The sequence below is a fragment of the Amphibalanus amphitrite genome, unplaced genomic scaffold (assembly GCF_019059575.1).
Source record: "Amphibalanus amphitrite isolate SeventyFive unplaced genomic scaffold, NRLGWU_Aamphi_draft 000583F_arrow, whole genome shotgun sequence".
Lineage (NCBI taxonomy): Eukaryota > Metazoa > Arthropoda > Thecostraca > Balanomorpha > Balanidae > Amphibalanus > Amphibalanus amphitrite.
In genome coordinates this window covers 326465-349033 of record NW_024882077.1, presented here as the reverse complement: position 1 = coordinate 349033, position 22569 = coordinate 326465, and the positions used below count along the sequence as shown (strand labels likewise).

At 48.1% G+C, this 22569-nt stretch overlaps 1 protein-coding gene across 1 annotated transcript in view; it reads right to left on the bottom strand.

Moving 5' to 3' along the window:
• The window catches only part of LOC122394286 (protein madd-4-like), an 89162-nt gene that overhangs the window by 33075 nt on the left and 33518 nt on the right, over window positions 1-22569 (bottom strand). The window contains exons 6-10 of the mRNA XM_043391043.1: window positions 19736-19838; window positions 14759-14854; window positions 4307-4472; window positions 2507-2563; window positions 2194-2236 (exon numbers count right to left, since the gene is read on the bottom strand). Coding sequence (XP_043246978.1) covers window positions 2194-2236; window positions 2507-2563; window positions 4307-4472; window positions 14759-14854; window positions 19736-19838 — 465 coding nt within the window. The remainder of the gene's footprint in view (window positions 1-2193; window positions 2237-2506; window positions 2564-4306; window positions 4473-14758; window positions 14855-19735; window positions 19839-22569) is intronic.

The following is a 22569-nucleotide window of genomic DNA, read 5'->3' as shown; positions in this document are numbered from 1 at the left end:
CATTAGTTGACTTGATGTAGTCTTTCGTAAGTCAGCGACCCAGCTCGGCTTCTGCTGTGGACACGATGCATACCGTGATGTTGGGTACGCGGTCAAATCGCCTCGATTAGCGTGGCTTGCATGTTTCTGTTGGTGTATACCCATCGACGGCGGAAAAAATCGACTACGCCGGGCCACCAGCGACCAATTACAAAAAGCACGCAAGGCTGTATGAGAATACTTGGCAAAGCGTTTTCATATTTCGCCGATAGTAATAACCCTTGTTTGTATTTTCTTTGTACAAGCGGCCAGCCATTGGCGGCGGGGCGGGCCCCAGGACGCGGCACGCAATCACTCGGTATTGATGGGGTCGCCAGGTCGGTGGGCCTGCCGGGTCACCCAGCCGGGTCGACTGGTTGTGGCCAGCCATGCTACTCAGTGTTTGTGTTTCCCATAGCTTTCCAGGTTGCTAAGAAACGAGCGTTTTGGGGACCCATAGCTTCCGTTGGCTTCAATGTTAAAAGAGATGTGTTTTTAGAACAAGAAACTGGCATCAAAATACCTCAGAAATAGCGAAAATGCAAGTAATTGCACGTATTACCGTCAGAATTGCGCATTATACGTGGACAAAGCATAATCGTGATGTTTGATGCAGAGGTTATCATGGAACCTTCGCCATGGCTGGAGCTATTGACATGTCCCTTGACAAAATGTCGCACAGGCCTACTCCAGAGGTCCAGTCCTTAGCTTGCACAGCTCTGGGGAATCCCCCGGACCGTTTAAATACACTCGACTTTAATTAATTCCAGCACAATTGTTCCGGTAGTAAACAGAAAAAGTCGAAGCAGCGATAAGCGTCTCACCGGTGTAAACAACTTCTCGAGAAACGCTGCAGTCTTTTGCAAACAAGGTCTTTTATCAGTGGGGTAATGAATATTCGGGTGAGTGAAGCTATCAAACTATATGAGTTATATTTCTGTAGTTTAGTTCCGGATATTGCTCATTTTAAGATGAGCACTTCTGCAAACACGATGTCGGCTGTGTTTAACAAGAGTTTTCATTTTTTAAGAGGGTAATATCAAATCAAATATGTGAAATATTGAAATATAATACCGCTTGCTGTTATACTGCTGAAACGGCTCCAAAGAATGATGCGTCGTTTACACTAGCCTCCTTCACTTACTTGGGGTCTGTGCTGAGCGTTAACTGCTGGCTAGACTCGACTGTATAGGCGTCTATTTTACTTAGGGGAGAGTGGGGCAAAGCGGCCACCCGGGGCAAAGCGGCCACCCATCGTTTTAGCCCTGCATAGCTGGCGTCAGTTCCAATTTATGGTTTCCAATTATACTTCTCTTCACGGTCGTTCGAATGAGCCAGACCGGGGTTTCAGGTCCATCACCATTGTTCTGTGAAACACGGAAAAGCATTTCTTGCCAGGTTACCAACTATGTTTACAATTTTTAAATGTTATGTTATTCCATAACCGTTTGGAATTTTTATAAGCATTCTTGTCCATGCATTGCATGGTTATCGTACATGTATTCTACCAATTTTAATGTTTTTTACCCCACTAATGGCTAGGCTGGAATATTGTTGTCTCGGACGGTATGCGCGGGGCAAAGTGGCCGGGGCAAAGTGGCCACGCCCCAACTGGCCATAAGTTGTTTCCATCTGGATAAAAAACATTATTTATATCCAAATGTGTCGTCAGGCATTCATCTTGGCCACTTTTCAGTTGCATGAGTTACCAAATAATGCAATTATTTTTTTTCATGAAAATCCTTTCTTTGTTTACCTACAGGTGGAAAAAGTAAACATCCACCCTCGCTTAAACCTTGTCACCATCAAATACCCTAGTCGTACATGAGGCAACAATTTTGTTTCTCATATCGGGACTTGAGAAGACGCCAGTGGCCGCTTTGCCCCAGGGTATGGGGCAAAGTGGCCACTGGCCAATATGCATAGGTTTAAAGTTTTGTCAATATCTTCCATATGTGAACGCCTTTGGAAATAAAACGCAGTTGAAATAAAAGGCAACTTACTAGGGATCACATTGGTATAGAAAGAATCTTTCCAAGTTTAAAAATCAAGCGTTGGCATCGTGAGAAGCGTTAGGGTGGCCGCTTTGCCCCACTCTCCCCTACTTGGGGTCTGTGCTGAGCGTTAACTGCTGGCTGGACTCGACAGTACTCGATAGGCGTCTCCTGTACTTACTTGGGGTCTGTGCTGGGCGTGAGCTGTTGGCTGGACTCGACTGTATAGGCGTCTATTTTACTTACTTGGGGTCTGTGCTGGGCGTGAGCTGCCGGCTGGACTCGAAGAGTACTCGATAGGCGTCTCCTGTACTTACTTGGGGTCTGTGCTGGGCGTGAGCTGTTGGCTGGACTCGACTGTATAGGCGTCTATTTTACTTACTTGGGGTCTGTGCTGGGCGTGAGCTGCTGGCTAGACTCGACTGTATAGGCGTCTATGTATTTTACTTACTTGGGGTCTGTGCTAGGCGTGAGCTGCCGGCTGGACTCGACTGCTGCCGGGAACACGGGCTGGGCGTGCGATAGCGGCAGCTGGTACGGTATATGTGCACCTGACGAACAGATACACACCGGTCAGCAGACGTGCGGCACGTCCACGCACTGGCGATAGAAAGCAGCTTATGTGTCAGAGCATATGTCAGAAAATGTCGACAGTTCCCAGCAAGAACTGGTGATGTGTGTGTCAGGGATAGATCAGGGCTTTGAGCAGAGTGTGCTCGCTGACTCACGCAATTAAAGAATGATAGAAAAAATGACGGTTTCATCAGAAGGTATAAGACAGGTCGGATTTCCATAGATTCCGTAAGCACTCTGTCGTGCTGCTGTAATGAAGTTGGTCCCTGCAATATTTCACGATAAGCCCACTGACCTGAACACTGGTCAATGTACGGTGGACACCCGCCTCGCTATTGTGTAGGATATACCACAGCGATTCCAATGACCCCAAATGTACCCGCTGCCCCTGCGGATGATGCGATTTTAGCAGCCCCGTCCTAGCTCTTCCAGTCTTGACATCCCTGGTAAATTCTAGACTGTAGATAACTTGTAATAAAAATCGCGGCATCACCTTTGACCAAATTATGGCAATTAGCACTGGCGAACATGTTAGCTTCGAGCAACTCTGCCATGTGGACTGGGATGACATACAATTTATGCGACAAAGTTCACTGCGGTTTAGTCTACATAATTTATCCATGTGATTTGAAAAGGTTGTTCCAACGAGCAATTTATCCAAGCTGCAAAGGCTATATTTGAGGCTAGCTCCATTTCAAAGAAAGAATACCTACCCTACCGAAAGTCAACGGATTTTCAATGCACTGGATTTGATGGCCACGCATGCACGTGGACTGGCCAATACGGCAGCGGTGAACGATAACTTTCAGTGCCGCGGGATTTTCGGTCGGTCAGGCTAGGCACTAAATGCCAAATAGAAGAAATGATGCGACTGGAATGTTCGAGGGAGTCTGATGGCTGTATCCCATTGTAATTGTAAAAGTCATTGAGTACGGAATCTGTAACGTATGAAGTTCAAATACTTTCCGTGAACCGCAACATCTCAACAACGGAAGCGGCGCGTCAAAGCTCATCAAAATGGGTGAACCATACAGGCAATAGACCACTAATACGATAACGTACTTCATGCAGCTATTATAACTGTGGGAGCCGACGCAGTCTGCTATGGGTCAGGCATTGCCTAATTACAATGGCAAGTGGGCTGAACGAAAAAGCTATGGCCGCAAACGAGTTTGGTGGCAATACAGGAAATAAGGCCTCTTTGTTAGCCGGAAACCGAAGCGAACAGTCAATAAAACGGACATAGTCGGTGCGGACTCACACACATACAAAAAAGGATGCCTCGTAACGGTACTATGGGGTCGAAATGGTCGAGGCTGAGCCTTCAATAAATTCTCCAACAACATACATTACATTTCATATGATCGAGCCACGCTTTACTTTAACGAATAATTCTACAGTTAACAACGCACAAATGTCTGAGTTAATCACAATGCAGTGCAATGCAAACAATGTTCACAATTATCGAAGTCATTCCGTTGAAAGGATTACTATAAAACATAAATAAATAAATGAGTTTGAATAATGTTTAGATCCCACAACACAACAGCTGAATAATCAAACCAAGTCTTCTGCAGCAATTTTGAATGAACAAATTACAGCGAATCCCAAAGCCGTATACCGCATAAGCCTTCATGTTGATATTGGACACATAGGACACATATACTAACGTTCCGCGACCCATCACGCTCTAACCACACCCCGATATAAAGTATACGTACTGTGTGAGTCCTTGACCTGACTGAGAGGGCAGGGCATCAGACTGGAGCACGGTTGGCGGCCCCGGGGCTTCAGTTTCGGGTCGCAGGCCTCGCTGAGATGACCGCGAGCGTCCCGACAGAACACGGCCCGAGTCTGCTGACCCGAGTCCCCGCAGGTCACCGAACACTGCCGGAGGGCATGACACGGGTCAGGTCAGGTCACCGAACACTGCCGGAGGGCATGACACGGGTCAGGCCACAGGTCACTGACCAGTGACCACTGCCGGAAGACATGATATGGGTCAGGTCACCCAACACTGCCGAAAGGTATCACAAGGGTCAGGTTACAGGCCGCTGCACATTGCCGGAAGCCATGACAAAGGTCAGTTCACAGGTCAATGAATATTGCCGGATGGTATGATAAAGGTCATGCAACAGGTGACCAAACAAAATTGCCGGAAGGTTTGACACAGGTCAAGTTACTTAACACCGCCAGAGGTACAGAACGAATCGGGTCACAGGTCATCGAAAACTGCTGAAGGGCGTGACATGGGTCGTCACAGGTCACTGAACATTGCCGGGAGATATGAGGCGGTTCAGGTGACCAGGCGCACCCGAAAGGGCACCTTACGGGCCAGATCAAGGGTCACTGAACACCGACCGTTGAGATCAAAGGTGAGACCATCAAATACTGCTCGGAAGTCACTCTCTCGCGGGCATTTGGCTGAACCACGTCGGAACAGCATCTGATCCCATGCGTGATGTCAAAAGTAACGACATATTGCTGCATTACTGCGCATTACAACAAATGGTGGTTGACAAGTAGTGTCACGACCTACACCGACATTAAAAAATTACGCTTCAATATGATATTGTACTCTTTCATAAGAAACAGTCAATTTAGGGAACAGGAACAATTAAGCTCATGTCATTTTCTTTTGATTGGCCAGGACATGCTTCTGTTTCTCGCTGTCTCCAAAAGGTCACCCGCGTGACGGGTTCGTAACAGCAGCTGCACTGTCGCACGAAGGCAGCATGGCGACAGCCAATTCATTCTCACGAAGATTCCAGGTCCAGGAACCGCCTCACTAAGCGAGTCTCGGAAGGCATCAGCCGATCCCATTCTCACCAATACACCAATGGAGACGACGCCTTATAAGCATCCCAAGAAGTCCAGACTGCAAGTTTTCAATGCATTTTAGTCGCTGATTCATTCAATCGTTCATGCACAGCCTGTAGATCTATCATCTCAGTGTGGATCCCAGAGGTCAGTGCCTGCCTGGCAGCAGACTCTCTCAACCAGTCGCCAGATCGGCTCCGGTTCTATGTGCCAGCCGCGAGCCCCGAGCAGAGCGTCGATTTATAGCACGTGATTCGGCTGCGCTTCGCAGGCCAATTTCGGGCCGATCTATAATTCGGTGGCGGCCCGGCGCTGTCTAGGGCCAATATTCGGGTAGAGGACGGTTTATCACGGCCGATTGTCTGTAGAGAGAGGGGGAGAGGGCTCCGCAGGGCAGCGGGAGGATGATGATGCTGGATGGTAGAGACGTAGGATGAAGAACACTGCGTGCGCGGTGCTTAGCGGCAGCTCGAAAAAATTCAATCACATTCTGAAGCAATTCGTCAGCAGAGTAAATTTTGACTGCTATTTATGACTCAAAACCATCATACCTTCCACTTTCAACCTGCCTGAGCGCGCAAGTTTACGCATAACTTTCAAACGTGCGGTTAAACTCGTGCGAAGGAGGTGAAATATGCCGGGTACCTGCCTAGCGTAAATTCATCAGTCGATAGCCGCGGTGACAAACTTGAGTCATTCTTCATTTAGCGCCGCGGGGAAGCGATAGCGTGACCCATAAACATTTGTTAGGCACACAACCTGTCAGCCATTTACACGCCTTACAGCAGAGTAGTGTAGTAACATCACGGTAAAACGCAGGCGGTGAGAAATACGCCGCCAGAACTACTGAGTGCTGGTTAATTTACTTTACTCAATTTCTCAATAATACGTGAATAGCTTTTGTCCAAACACACGTATTTATAACTTATATTCTAACACACTTGTCGAATGTCGAGATTCGGGGCCCATCCTCACTCCGCGTACAATGTTTTATCGTGCTCTCTCCATAAGCATGTTAGCTTTCCGGAAAAGCATTTGTAATTATCGTAAAACAATTCTTACATTAACTGTGATGTGATTCACTTTACCATGCACCCAAAAACATGATGACCGGTTCGAAATTAGTGTGCCACGCCGACTAGTTGAACAGTGGAAAGGTCTTTCGTTTCCTGCAGCAAAAACAACATTGATGGGTTCTGCTCAATGGAACTGTACAGCCGGCCACCGGACCCTGACGTTGAATTAGTTAGAAGGCGTTTTTAACCTTTTCTCAAAGGCTATTGAAACCAATGTTGCTTGCAAGAAAATGTGTGCCAAAACGATTTTACATGTTTCTTGAGGATAGTGTGGACGGCACACAAAGTAGTTACCTAAATAAGGATTTGCATCTTTTGTTAGAACGATAAGATCACGCTCATCCACAACCGGTTATATTAGGTATGCAGCCGACTTATAGACGTCATGTGCTTCTTATGGGGATTACAAATGCATTGTGATCAAAGATCGCTAAGTGAAACAGTCTCCAGCGGAAGCTGCTCAAACAGCATGCAGAAGAACAGAATACGAGTACTTCACGCTATCTAACACAAATTAAGGGCTTCTGAACATGGACTCACTTCCTAGTACCTAAAATGATAGGGAATATATCTTTCTCTTTACTCTTTTTCGTGCTCAAAACTGCACACTTCGATCGCCCCTGATGCAAGATTCGTACTTTATAGCTCTGAAGTCTCGCGTGAACCGACGACAAAACCGAAAAAAAGGCGAGGAACGCTCGGGCTGGCTCAGGTCTTCGCGTATTGAACGGCGTCACAGTTTCAGAATAAAATGGAAATAAAAAAGGACACTGGACGAAGCGGCTGGACCGCCTAGCTGTTACAGCCACTTGGGGACTTCGAGTGATTTCGATCAGGCCCAAACCGAATTAACTTTAATGGCACGCTGCTGGTGCATCGATAGGAGGACGACCCAGTCTATATGGCTGACTACGAACGCAATGTATATGTTACAGACCGTATGAAAACCCAGTCCGTTTGCAAACGGCCTGGCCCAGTCAGGCCGTTTGAAAACGGCCTGAAAAAGCCGGCCGTTTGCAAACCGCCTGAAATATCAGGCCGTATGAAAACGGCCTAGGCAGTTTGAAACGGCCTAGACAGTTTGAAAACGGCCTAGTCAGTTTTCAAACGGTCTGGTGAACTACAACAGTCTCTGAAGATTGAACTTAATGGATCCAGGTTGGTCGATGATCAGGTTGCATCCATGTGAATGCTTGCGCATTCCATGTCGAATGACTCGTCTACATAAGTCGAACATTTTCTTACTGTGCTGATGCTCGGCCCGGCCGTTTTCCGACAATATTACTAATTATACAAGTTCACGGTCCGCCTGTGTACGGCCATCCAGTTGATGGAGTCTGGTGAAGCCACTGCTGGTGAGGTCTGGTGAAACGTACCTATCACTACAAGACTCACCGATTATTTTGCGGCATAAAACGCCGGAGCGCGCAATGGACATCAGAGTTCACATCAGTGGCGCGGGAATCGGGGGGGGGGGGGGGCTAGCGGGGGCTGAGCCCCTCCAACTTTTCGGCTGGGGGGGGCGCTTGTAATGTATTTGAGCCCCCCCCCGCTGGAGGAATCGAAATCGGAAACCTACCAATATAATTTCATAGATTCATACATAGGCGCGGGAACCGGGGGAGGGGCAGTGGGGGAAGCTTGCTCCTACAGCTCTGGGACCGTGGGGGCGGTGCCCCACAACTTTTCATGAGGTCAGGAACCGTTGGGGCAGCTTGTCCTCCCCTAATTAGGGGTTGTGGGTCACAAAGGAAGAAAACATGTTAGTGAAAAATCCGCCTCTTTCACTGGCTCGGCAACTCATTTGGCAGATTAAAACCTTTATTCCAGGCTGCCAAAACGGTAGTTTGTTCACTCAGCTGAGACGGAATAGCGGACTTTTTTGCAAATATTTTCGTTTTTTTTTTGTTGAAAAGGCCAAGGTCTGAAAAATAAGTGGCCTAAAACCGGTGAGAAAACTAGATTTGGGGGTACCCTAGGTTGATCTCTATTATGGTTCAGCCCCCCCCCCACCCCACCCCCCCAGTCTGGAAGAAGTTCCCGCGCCACTGGTTCACACTTGCACTAGAGCCCTCACCGCGCCCGGTCGACCGCCGGCGGCTGGCCGGTGGCGTACGCCGGCAATACTTGACCATTGCGGTGGAAGGCGAAACTTTGAAGTCCGGGGGAAGAGCCCGGGTCGACCGGGCGCTATACGGGCCGGGTCTCAGTTCTGCTAGTCTCTTCCTAACCAGGCCTCAATTCGTCATCGGGAAAATCAGGGATAATTTTCCGGAACTAGCGAGAATCATCGGGGATGACGAACGGTATCGCGATAACAAGACATGCTGAAGATAGGCGCTCAACAATAATTTTCCGACGGAGAATATCCGAGTGACAATATTTTTCTGGATGCCGAATGCACCTCAGGATTTCATGGTGCCATGTAATGTCATGAAACGGTCGTGCTTCAACAAACTCAACATTGTCCAGCTGTAACTTTATGCAGACCAGATTGTTTTCAAAATGCCTAGACCGTTTGCAAACGGCCTGGTGTCTGGAAAGTTGTCATACGGCCTAGACGGTTTGCAAACGGCCTGAAATTTCAGGCGGTTTGCATACAGCCTGGAATTTCAGCCCGTATTCAAACGGCCTGACTTTTCAGTCCGTTTGCATACTGACTGGGCTGTCCAGGCCGTTTGCAAACGGCCTGAATCGGGCCAGGCCGTTTGCAAACGGACTGAGTTTTCATACGGCCTGTAACATATATACGAGACATTCGCTCGATGAAACTGTTTAAGTATAGCATTTGACATTTGCCATCGGCCAGCTTAAGGGCTTGCATGAATGGTTAAACTCTTTTCAAAACTATGAAGAAACGCTAGCAGATACTCGAAAACCTATATCGCGTAACCTTATGAGATGCATGTTATGCATACTGTTAAACAAAAATACTGGTTGTGTAGGTATGGCTATTGCTGCTGCCAGCTAGGCGTATAAACAACCCAAGTTAAACAAAATTATTTATGAAACCAGTGCGTAAACAGGATGGGCAAAGTTAGATCAAAACATAAAAGGCCAACTCAAGATACACTTACGGCAAAGAGATGCCGTGCGTAGTCTTTCGCCAGATATCAACGGTCAAACTTATGGAGATGAAAAACGAAACAACTGTGTTCTTCATCATTTTTTTTTTACCAGATCCCTCGTGTGCCTCCGGACCGTATACGTTGTCATATTTTCATATCAAAGAACCGGGATAGTGTCCTGTCAGGCCGCTAAGATTCGATTAATAATTATCATAATCCAGAACACCAAGCATAACGAAAAAAAAGCCGGTACCACTCCTCTATTGCTAATCCGATTTATACAGCTTGATCTATATACGTGACCTTAACATTGATGTCGATCCGAGCTGAACAAAAATAAGAGATAATATTAGCCTTGAGCACAATAAATGTAGCCTCCTTGAGGTTGGGTTGCCGGTAATTCAGACTTTAGGTAACACGAACCAGAACTGCAGCCAGTGAGGCCAGTAATCCATTTTCAGCTGAAGCCAGCTCTACTTTACGCTGCTCACAGCACCGGCACGCCCGTGAAACAATTGTCTGTGACTGGCGCACGTCCTAAACGTTCCGTGCCTCTCAAAACACTTCCACCGTGCTCTCCGGTGGTGTGCGAGGCTCAGCCGAGACGTGTCCCACCGTCACCCGAGGCGTGCTCGAACGTCGCCCGAGACGTGCTCGAACGTCGCCTGAGACGTGCTCGAACGTCGCCCGAGGCGTGGCCGAGACGTGCTCCGTTCGAAACTTGTGGCGTGCGCCCGCCGCCGTGTCGATTGGGGCGCAGCGCGGTGCACTAGGCCGAGAGAGGTGAGCGGCTAAGGTCCGGCTGGAGCGGTGTACTATAGGGCTGCTAAAATCCCGTAGGTGTGGAAGAGTGAGCAAACAGATGGAAGGGAACCTGCTCCAGCTGGAGGTCCAGAAGGTAGACTAGATTCTGTCCAGACTGGATGACTAATCAGGTCTCAGGCTGCTTAGATTGAAAGGCCAGTCAGATCTGTCTGTTCGGACTGGACACTTGGACAGCTATTCAGACCTCCGTCTGCTTCGATTGGAAGGCTATCCAGACCTCAGGCTATGAGGGGCTATATGCATAGGGGAAATCAGATGCCAGGGTAGATTTGACGCCTCGATCAGGATCAATCTGACGGATTTAACAAAGTCCATGAATACGCGAACGTGTCTTTCATACTGGAATGTGTTCCATCGTCTCTTTCGGTAGGCTGGTACGCTCAGATCATCATCCAGAGAGTTATATTTATTTCATTGAACCTAGCCAGAATGGAACCCAGTTGTTGAAAAACAAATTTAACCAATATAAGAAAAACAGGACACTGCACTCAAAATACATGCAAGCAATTGAGCCGTCTGCGGAAAGTTTGAAGCCCATTTCAAAGAAGTTTCCCTGGAAAATCCGTAAACAATTCACAGCCAATAGCAAACAGGGGGAGCGAATGCAAACCATCTATTGCGGCTAGAGCCGCCGTTCACCAGAAGACCCTGAGACGATCCTCGTAAAGGCTCCGCCTGATCCCGCGATCTTGGCGGAAATTTGTCCTGCTGGCCAGCCGAGCGAATGAGATCTGTCCCCAAAAATACCAGCTCAAACAAATGGCCGCGGCAAAAGCTGCAACCATTCAAGATTAGACAGCACGGAGGCGCTGGGATCAGAATTTACAGTCGGCGTCGCCACTGGGGCCGGCCGGATCGTCGCGAGGCAATACAGTTGGGCCGTCGTCGCTTTCGACGAGCTGAGCGGGCCACCGGTCCCGCGGCTTACGGTCGAACGATGATGGCCACTGGCCGGCCCTGGTGCGGTCAGCCCGCGGCCAGGGCGCGGGAGGTAATCGCCAACGGAAAGCCAAAGGATGGGCCAGAAAGGAAAGCTCATTTTAATAGCGTCTGAAATTGTTTGTGATTTAGAAGCTAATGCTATAGGGGACAGTCGACAGATCATTACCTACAGTTTTGCTTCGGTACAGAATTGGTCAAAATGTTAGCATTTTTCCAAAAGCATGCATGCTTGGCGAATCAAGCAAGCATCAGTTGAATAAGAAAGAGCTGACAGGATTTCTTCATCACAAGATATATAACTTGACCAATGGTAAGATAATGTCATGATACATTCTGTGTTACAAAGCAGTTGACACTAGTGCTTCTGAGAAAAGACAAAAGAAGGGAGGATATCACGTCTGCAAAATGAATGAATTGCCAAACATTTCTTGTTGCTTTCTCTTCTCGTCTTGACGCCCCGGCCAACTGGCCGGGGCGGCGCGACGCCCCGGCGCCGGGCGCGGGGCGTTTCGTTATCGAGTTAGCTCGTTCTTGCCCGTCCGTCTGTCGGAGCTGGGAGGCGGGCCGGACAGCTCTCCATTTGAGGGACGGCCGAGCGGCGCCGAGGAAAACAACACTGGCCGCTGATCACTCGGCGGGCCGGCCCGGCAGCGACGCACTCGAGCCAGAGGGCCGACCGTGCTGCAGTGCTGCAGACGGTGGGGAAGCTGCTGCCATTATTTCATTGTCAGCTGGTAATACAAGATGGCAATGCACAGTGCTTCTAGCACAAATAATAACATTGTAGTTCCTGAAGCTATGCGTCTTTGGGCAAGCTTTTAATCACTTTTAAGCGTTATTGAATTAAATGTCATCATCCAGCTCGTATCACAACCAGTGTTGCTATTGAGACTGACACATTGACCCAGCAATCGCTATTTTTTTGCGTAATTTAGCAAACCATACAGCTATATGTAAAAGGTGCCTGTGTATGAACTATGAGACACAAGTTACATACTCTCCCTGACCCCTGTGATATAAAAAAACGCCATCTGCTCAGTATGGCCTGTTCATCAGTTCCACTGTTGTCTGTTTGACTTCAGCATCATCCCGCAATACCGAGAAAATCTCCTTAACGTTGCCCCACCTGTCGTAATAACATCGACCGCCGAGCCTGCTGTCTCGACAGCACCCGCGGCTCATTCCGGTCTGGAACTGAGCTCGTTCCCGCCGCTTTTTCCCGACCTACCCTAGATCATTAGAGAGCTACTAATTGCCAACGATCGGTGTCAAAAGCGTCTCCAGCCAGGCCACACGCCTTGAGGAGCGAAAAACGTGACCAAGGCTCCGGCACCCGCACGCTGCAATGACGTGACACGCCGAATAGGCGAGGTTTTCCATCCATGTCGACGTTTGGAAAGATGTGCACGCGTTCGCAGTTGCATATATTTGGGAGCATTATTTATCATTCATGTTAATTGAGATTCTACGTTCATTTATATATAATAAGAAGCATTGTTACGTAACAAGAACTAAGATGACAATTTATATCTGCCTGAGTTTTGATGCTCAAATTTAATGTTATTAGTGATGTTTGGAAGATGACAATTTTTCAACCGTGTGCGCTGCCGTCTTAAAAACTGACTTTTAACCCTCGCCCGCACATGGGGGGGGGGTTGCCACCCCCCCCAGGTAGTCTTTCTGCTCTGTACTCAACATTTTTAGAGCTAGAAGGCTGATTTTTCGTATAGCTGCTCCTCTATCCTTTTTTGATGTCCACTGAAAATTTCAAGTTTCTGTGGTTTTTGGTTTCGGAGATATGACCTTGTTTTTCAGGTCATGTCATGACTCAAATGGCCAATCCTCAACATCTTGCGTTGGCTATGGGCCTTGTGAGCTTTTGACACCTTGATTTCGGCCTTTTTTGCCAGTCTTACCTCCCACCTATCATAAAACATGCTGTTCGACGATGTACAGATGTCAAGGTCAAGGTCAAGGTCAACCTAGGTCATCTAAGATAATTGCGTTTTAGGCACGCGGAATTTACTTTTTGTGAAGTTTTTTGACTGCATTTTTAGCAAAAGCTTCTCAGATCATGATTTCATGTAATATGGACACATAAACAATCGGTGCACACATCAGTATACACACAGACACACACAGACATACAAACACATATAATTGACCTTGACCTAACTTGACCTAAAATGACCTCAGCAGCAAAAACCTGGTCGGGTAGTGTGACAAAGAGGTTCTAGCTGGCTTGGCACCAGAAAACGGCATCGTCATCGGTATATGATAAGCAGCGCACTTGATATCCAACGGTGACCCAAAACAGCAACATTTTTAAGTTTGACCTGACCTGGAAGGTCAATGACTGACCTGAGAAGGTAAAACTGGATATCATTGGATTCGTCTCTTCCCAAAGAATCTTTTTGGTCTTTACCGCTAAGCTCTATCTCCAACAAGAACGAAATGGCGCGGGGGATGGCAACCCCCCCCCCATGTGCGTTCTAGGATGGGAAATGGCATGTGCGGGCGAGGGTTGAGGTTTTTAGGGGAACACCAGCTTGTACTGTATTATGGCAATAGAAACGTTGCCATCACACAAAATTGACCATTTGATCATCCATAGGCAAGAGCGGCCGAATCACCACAGCCGCTGCTCGAGTTTAATCAGCAATGCGGAGCCACAAAGGTTAAACGATGCAGCGACAAATATTTGCTCTAAAGCAGCGGTGGCAGCTGCACTCCCGGCGGCATGGCCACTGGATCGGGAACACCTGCACCTCTACCACCTCTGCGGGACGCAAATCAAACGTGCCGCTCACCCAAACGCCAGTCATTCGTGCACAGTTCCCAAAAGTGGAGGCGTTTGACCACTGGCAAGGTCCCCAGACCATGACCATCTGCACTCGGCAGTTCAGCCCGGTTGTTTGGAAGTGAGAGAGGATGCCCTTAGGCGACTCTCAGTGAGGTTAGTTCCGGATTGTAAGTTCAGCCGGATCTGAGGCACTTTGTGACGAGTTTTGAGCTTACACTGGTTCCGACAGGCTGATGCAAGTGCTTTTGTGCCGATGCGATTTACGATTACAACGACGGGGTAAAACATGGACAGACATTGCGCAGTACCGGCCAACCCATCAGGGCGGAGCAGACGTGCGGTAGGCCATATATTTTGTTCGAGCATTGATCCCATGGTAATACACCAAATGCATGCGAGCCTCCGGTGTCTGGCGAACGTTTTATCTTTATTGCGGATCGGAATCGAACAAGGTACTGGATTTCATATTTCACGACACACCCACACTTGAAAGAAACAGACTGGGATAAATCTATAAGAACATTTTTTGGTTTTGTATCTCACTCGCAAATTATAGAACTAGACATAAATAAACTCACATGTTTTAAATCCCAGTTGCGCATAAACAACAAAACAATACGCAAGCACACCACGACTTACCTGCGACCAGGGCCCCTGGTACCATTTGGGACAGGCGACGAAGTTGCACGGTTCCTGGCTGGTGGGACGATTGCCACTGCAGCGTGCCTCAGAGACCTGTTGAACGTTCACATCTAGGTCAGAAAAAGCGAGTGAGCGATGGGGCAAGATAGATAGAGGTGAAATAGGAGAGATGGAGGGGGGGAGAGAGAGAGAGAGAGAGAGAGAGAGAGAGAGAGAGAGAGAGAGAGAGAGAGAAAGAGAGAGAGAGAGAGACGGAGGGAGAAAAAGAGAGAAGAGAAAGAGAGGAGAGAAAGTGAGGGAAAAAGGGGAAGAGAGGGAGAAAGAGAGGGAGAGTGAGGTATTTAAAATATTTCAGTTTTTATGAAAGATCCATAAGATTGCTTGTTTTGCAAGGATTGATCTGAGTCTCCTTGTCCTAAGCTTATGAATTGTTAACAAGGGAAGGCGGCATTTGGTCGCAGTGCTTCATTGAAATTGTTCGAATTTTGGAATCTTTAAGAGCAAAGCTTTATAGTTTATCATGTAAGTAACATCCATTATAGTCATATTTGATAAAAATAACAAAGAGATGTGGACTGATCAATGAGCATCGGTGGCGAGTGCCATTTTAATTTATGATGTCTTCTGTAACATTGGTCATAACAATGTCAATTGAGGTTTTCCTTTACAGCTCATATCACTCTCCATTGCTTTGCGATTACAAATGACACCACTACTGCTATGAATAGCCTGCATTTTTATAACTGTGAAAGCTAAAAAATGTCCCAGAGTTCCATTTCAGCATCTCGCGAGGAATTGAAACGTGACCAAGCTGCAGCGGCTTTGAAATTGGCTTGGCCGTCTCGACCGATTCTCATGCAAATGTGGTCTGGGAGGTGCATTTTTCAGAGCCGGAACACTGGCGCGGCGCGGTATGATTCAGCAGCAGTTCCTGCTCTCTTGTAATGAGAACTGGCCAGATGGATGGCTGTGGCAAGTTAACTCGTTGAAAGCTACAGATCTTTGTCAATTCGAAGTTTCTCTGATGGATGCTGGAGCTCGTCGAATTGTTTCATCAGAGGGCGTTCTCAGGCTCCGTTGCTATATTGACGAATTAGGCAGGTTCGACGCTATAGACTTGTCTATATGGTAAAATGGTCACCTATATAGCCGCGCGTTAGCATACACATGATAAATGTGTTATCGACAATATATTATCGATCGCTTTTTGGTCTTATGCCAGTATATTCATGAAAACGAGTTGCGGCCAACAGCTATGCCAGAGCTGTTGCCTCATTTTGTTTTTTATTTCACAAACTCAGCACTAAATAACGAAAAAAGTTGAAATATTACATTACATAATATACGCTTCTTCATTTCAATAGCTCATCATATTTTAGCATACGGACGAGCATGCCCAAATGCACTTTCAGCGATGTGCCCCATGTGGCCTTTACAAAAAAAGAATTGCAAAAAAGTTTGGCTGTAGTATCAGTACTCGTACATGCATAAATTATAGCTATGAACTATGACTGACATGTTCAGCTTGAACACGTTTCACTAGTTCATTTTCGGCTGCAATGTTTACTCTGCAAAAACATTCATAGAGCCTATAGGTCACATTTTGTGATCCGTAATGGAGCCGGTCGCAACAGTCATTTGGCTAAAGAAGCAGAGAGCGGCTCGTTTGCGCCCCCATACAACTCAACGCTATGACGCATAAAAACCATCGGCCGATCGTATAAACGCTAAAGAGAGCTTCTTGTCTGGGCCAAAAAGCAATCAAATGGCGAAATGGCAGTTTACTATTGGACACTGGAAAACCAACTCAGCACTGAGTTTACATTTGTGTTTGTATAGAACAAAACGTTGGTCGTCGCGTCGAGGCGCTTTGAGAATGACATTTTGAATTGATTGGATCGACTTCGCAGCTGGTATGGATGAAATCAATATTCATATACCGGTTTGTACGATCTAGTGACAGACCATGCCGTAGTGTCCCTGACAGACCTGATAGACCATGTTAATCTGGCGATCATGCACAAAAAAGGCAAATGGCACAAACGTTCAACAAAAAATATCAAATTCTTCCAGCGAAGACCAATGCGAAAATGACGTCTAAAGTAAGCAATAAAGAGTACAGTGTAAAAACTTCCAGACAATGTTATTGCACATACTGTAATCTGAGATGGTCAAAGAGTGGACATAATGCATTGTGAGATTTAAGCTACCTACAGATAAGCCTCCGGGAACTTGTTTGAAACAAATGGCACATAATTAAACACAGGAGCTATTCAATTTAGCATCAATTAGTGTGGACAAGGCCGTATAAGTTAGGTAAGATCGTCCGGGCTCGCTAATGTTACAAATCTGCAACACTACGGTGACGTCACCGGAGCATACGCTCCCTGGCTCCATCCGGACCCTGATGCGGCCGCTGGAATCGCTGCTAATCGAAAAATTACTTGTGCAATAGCGCTTTTAAATGACTTTAAAAGGGGGGAAAATATGATAGCAAAATAATAATGAGAATCCCTTGTCCTGACTGGGATTGTATGACCCCGCCACCTATCGGACAACGTCGTAATTAGGGCTGAGTTGGCGATCGCCAGGTGGCTTGTCAGTAAGCTGTCAGCCGGACAGGAGAGGGGCCGTCAGGCTGTAAACGCCAGATCATGCTCAGGAAAATGCGACACGCTTAAGAACGGTCATTTATCTCGAAAAAGATGCGGTGCCCTGTGGTGATATGGCCCACATGACTCGGGACCCGTAAGCCGTATACGGCCTACGGGTACCCTCCCGAGTCATCAGGGTCCTTATAAGGCCCCTGTGGTCACCGGCAGCTCCCAAGGCCCCTACGGACGCGATACATGCTTCGAAAATCGCTAGACAAAGGACTCAGGGGCGCAGCCAAGGGGGAGGGGCACACTAGGGCTTTAGCCCCTCCCAAATCTAGCAGGCGCCCTCTGGAAAGACGCCATCCAGGCGCCGAAGGCGCCCTGGATGCAGCGCCTTCCACGATCATTCTGTGCGCCGATGGCGCCTTTTCAGTGTCCAGCACTCTAGTCGCCCTCGACGGTAAGCCATTGCGACGTCATCATGCGGTACTGGCGCCTAGATTTACAATTTTATATCTCTTTGTGGGTGAAGATGCACCCACAATCCTGAAATGTCGGATATCCACTCCCAATCACCTGACCATCTAGCGCCCTCGGCTCACATTCAGCGCCCTTCTGTCTGCTCGGCGCGCTTCTGATCTGTCGGCACCCTTCTCGCCCTTCAGCGCTCTCCTGGCCTGTCGGCACCCTCTTCACATTCGGCGCCCTCCGGGCAGACCAGTTAGCGCCCTCATGGACATTATCACACAGCATCCTCCTGATCTGTCTCGCCCTCCACACTTGTCAGCGCCCTCCTGACCTGGCAGCGCCTATCGTATTATAGCGCCCTCTTCACCGTACAGTGCCCTCCTGACCTATCGCAGTCCTCACTGTATAGCGGCCTCCTAACCATACAAAGCCCTCCAGACCGGCTCCCGCTACGTTCAGCGCCCTCCTGACAAGTCGGTGTCCTTTTCACCGTAGACGGCCCTTCTGACCTGTCGGCGCCCTCCTGACCGTACATTGCCTTCCTCACCTTGTCCGCGCCCTCCTCTTTATACAGTGTCCTCCTGACCTGTCAGCGCCCTCTTCACTCGTATAGTGCCCTTCTCATCGTACAGCATCCTCCTCACCATGGGAGCCCTCCTGACCTGTCGGCGCTCTCCCCACCATACAGCGCCCTGCTGCCTTGTCGGCGCCCTCTTCACGGACAGCGTTCTCCAGATCTGTCGCAGCTCTTATCACCGTGCAGTGCCATCCTGACCTGTCAGCGCCCTCGCCTCACGCCTGTCGGCGACATCTTCGCGTTCAGCGCCCTCCTGACCAGCCTGCGCCTTTTGCAACGCATAGCGCCCTCATCACCATGCATCGCCCTCCCGACCAGTCAGCGTCGCCGTTCATCGTACATCGCCCTCCTGACCTGTCGGCGCCCTCCTCACAACACACCGCCCTTCTGAGCGGTAAGCGTTCTCCTCACCATGCAGACAATGCAACACTTTACAATTAGGAAAGCGTTAAGTAGCCTTTGCTTAACCCTCGCCGGCACAGGCCATTTTGCGTCATTCGACGGCAGGGGGGCTGGTACGACCCCCCCCCCTCGCGCCTCTGACAGCTTCGTAACATGTTACGAAGGCACCAAAACTACTTCGTAAATGTTCAAATGGTTACTAAATTCGAAATCAGCTCCAAAAACTAGCCTAGAAACATATAAAACTTGAAAAAGTGAACCGAGGTCACCAAAGGTCAATGACCTGACCTGACCTTGGTGACCTTGACATCCACCCTAATGCATAAGAGCAACATCAAATCACATGTTTGAACATTTGAAACCACGAAAAGCTTGCAAACGCGCGGCTAATGCGAGCCGACATACGCCGAATCGCGATTCCGGCCAAACATGGTCTCGGAAAGTAGGTCACAGGTCAAAGGTCATTTGGGTCAGGGTCATGAAATTTTCAGGGTAGGTGTACAATTGATCAATGCGAAGGTACTGAAAGTTTCGTCACGATCAGCCGCTTTTTACGCGAGTTATTCGCGAAAAACCTTAGGGGGATTGCATCAACTCAACTCCCTGTGCCGGCGAGTGTTAAAGTGATTTTAGGCGCAAAGTAGTAATGAAGCAATTTCCGGAAAGTAAAAGGATCACAACGTTTCCAGCGTTTCCGGAACGTTTCCGGAAAGGAACTTGTTTACAACCGTGACCCTCAAAATCGTATTCAGGGCCAAACTTGCGGGGAAGGCCAGCTGACAAGTGTACGCCCCGGTGACGTCACGGGTAATGTTAAACAGTCGGGCGCCCGGCACATAGGAAAGCTCGGGATGACAGCCCCCTGAGTGTGGATTGGTTCTCCGTGACTCTGAGCACAGCCAGCATCCTTTTCTCTGCACATCTGCCTACCTGAATCAGCGTTCCGTTGACCATTTCGGCGCACCAGACTTTGCGTCGTTTGTGGCCTCCGTCACAGGAGGAGCTGCATTGGCCCCACTCGTCAGTGGTCCAGCTGAAATAAATCGAACGCGGTTACATAAGCGAGTTGATGGTCATGACACCAATGGTGTAAGGTGACAGTTATTAACACTTACGGAATATTCGGTTACATATTCCAGCCAAAGTCCAGAAGAACATGCAATTTTATGACTTTCTGAAGAAGGTGCAGCTGGTTATGGATGACGAGAAAAATAATTCCATAAAGTATTCGAGGCTTTACAGAGAACGCTGGAAATAAAAACCGCTTCTTTTTCCGTAGAGCCATCTAAGTTCTTTTAAATATTGAAACAAAAAGCTAAAACGCAAAACGTCCATCGTCAATAAGCATCCGTGGTACTCAAAGAATACGGGCAGCCCATTCCCCAAATAAAACGACTAACCCATTTGCTTGATGTCGTATCAAGGTTATGCGAGACTCAGAGCGCCCATCCAGACGGGCTACACAGACGGCGATCCATTTTTCCAACATAATTCTCTTGAAAAGTTTACATAAGGGAGACAAAGCACCAGCTTCCTTGTTGCCGTCATGCAGCCTACCCGAGACATTTGTCAGTCTGAGGGTGAAAAAATCGGTCCATGTTCTGTCGCCAGCGGTAGCGCCGTTCCGTATATCTGAGCAGACACTGGAATGGCCGGCGTTAATATACGACAACAGCGGCCCTATCTAAATGTCTCCGCGCTAGACCGTTCGTCATTGCGGTGCTTTGTGGTTCACTAACTCATGTGGGCAAATTCCTCGAATGGTTTAGCGTGTTAGTTAAAATGAAACATGGTCACAAGATACGTTGAACGTAGCATTTGGCAAAGGATTAAATACAACTGGATAGTTTTCGATCCAAAGACTATGGAGCATTTAAATGCCAGCTAGATTTGCATGTGCAATTAAAAATGAACATTGTGCATACCTACTAGTACTAACAGGCAGTCTTAGAAAATCGTGAAAAAGTGGTGCAGAAGAGAAACAGCATCTTGGTCAACCGTTTCAATTTCGGTCATCCTGTGATTTAGCATAGAGCTGAAAACGCTTAAAATTCCGATTAAGTACCTAAACATGTTCTAAGCCTGAAACCGCGAGCGCTTATCCGCTCGCTTTGGTTGCATCCGCGTTGCAGTCTCTAGCAGGAGATAGGCTGTACCGCAGCATTTGTGTGTTCACCGGCACAGCCTACCCTCCAGTAAGCCTGGGACGGACGGACGGCGAGGCGCCGAACGGCTGGGCGATTCCTCCGCCCGTCCGTCAGACTGCGCTTTATGAAACATGGCTTTACATGTGCAGATCGGCATGTTATATTGCATAGGCTGTGATATGAAAGGATTTCTCAATATCGGGAGCCACTCAGATGCCCCACAGCGGCACTCAATAACCGATAACTGTATCAAAGCTAACGGTATTGAGCCATCATATACAATGTGCTTTTTCATTTTTGGCACAGAATGGGAGTTATATCCTATGACAAAAGCGATAATTAAACGGCACAACTTCTCCAACTATTGGCAATATAGTGACAATGGAACGCACTGAGATCCTGGTAGGCCAGCCATGCCTTGTTTTAGACGTTTTGGTGCCAAGCAAAATCAAAAAGGCATGGAGAAGTGCGGAGCTAACACCAGAAGGAGCTGCAATAACATTTAATCAAACTCTGGTAGGGATATCGTCCATATAAATGTGAAGCTCGTTCCACAAAGCGCACGGGTTCAGCAACGAGCAGCAAGCCTTTCCAGCAGCAGAGTTCATTATCAATGCCACTCTGGGACCAAAACCACTCAATTGCTCAGAAAGCTTGGAACTTCTCCAGATGCGGCCATAATCCTGAATTGTTGGCCACAAAGCCCAATCTCCGGCATAAATAAAATGGAATGCTGCACATAAACAGGACGGCGACGGTGACTCAGAAGCAGCCACCAGACGTCGCACGCAGCCGGCTGAGAGACTAATGACTGTCAATCGATTTTTTTTAATGGCGCAATTTTTTACTTAACCAGAACAAATATACAATTCTCCTCTCTCTTTATGCTCTCCCTCCATCTCTTAATGTGTCACCTCTGCATATCTACAGGATTAGGTATGTCATTACAATAAACCATATTTATACATGGTAAAGCATAAAAATAGATATATGATACAGCAACTACAGCAACAAACACGAACAATCAATCGGCAGTGAGTCATCTGACCACAGTCGATGATCTAACCAAACAATTAGTCACGTCGAATAACAAATTTATCCGGTAAAGGAGACATTGGTCGGGAGAATCCCACTATTCAGCGTCCATCTTTGGCTGCAATTGGTTCATTACGGGTCACAGACGGCGCAGGGGTGTGTTGACTGCATCTGTCTATGGGAACGCCCCCGCGGACCACCGCTGTTGGCAACAGACAGGCACGCGACAGACAGACCCCGCCCCGGCATGTCGTCGACCTCTCAGGCCGGTCCTCGAGACTCGACCGGCGCGACGCTATTTACTGCAAAGCGATGTCCATGAAAGTGCACCCAATTACCCGCTCGGCACGACAGATAAATATAAATGAGCCACCGGGCGGGTCCGTCGGGCGCGCGGCGACGCAGGGACAGGTCGCGTCGGCAGCGCTATTGACGGTCCGGCGAGACTCTGAACACCCCAGCTCGGGAATCAGTCCCAGTGCACCCCGACTGTGGAGCCCGTGCGGTGTGTGGTGGGAGTGATTTGCAGCCGACCCCGCACTGACTGGACCTCGTTGGCAGATATTCCGAATAGCCAATAAA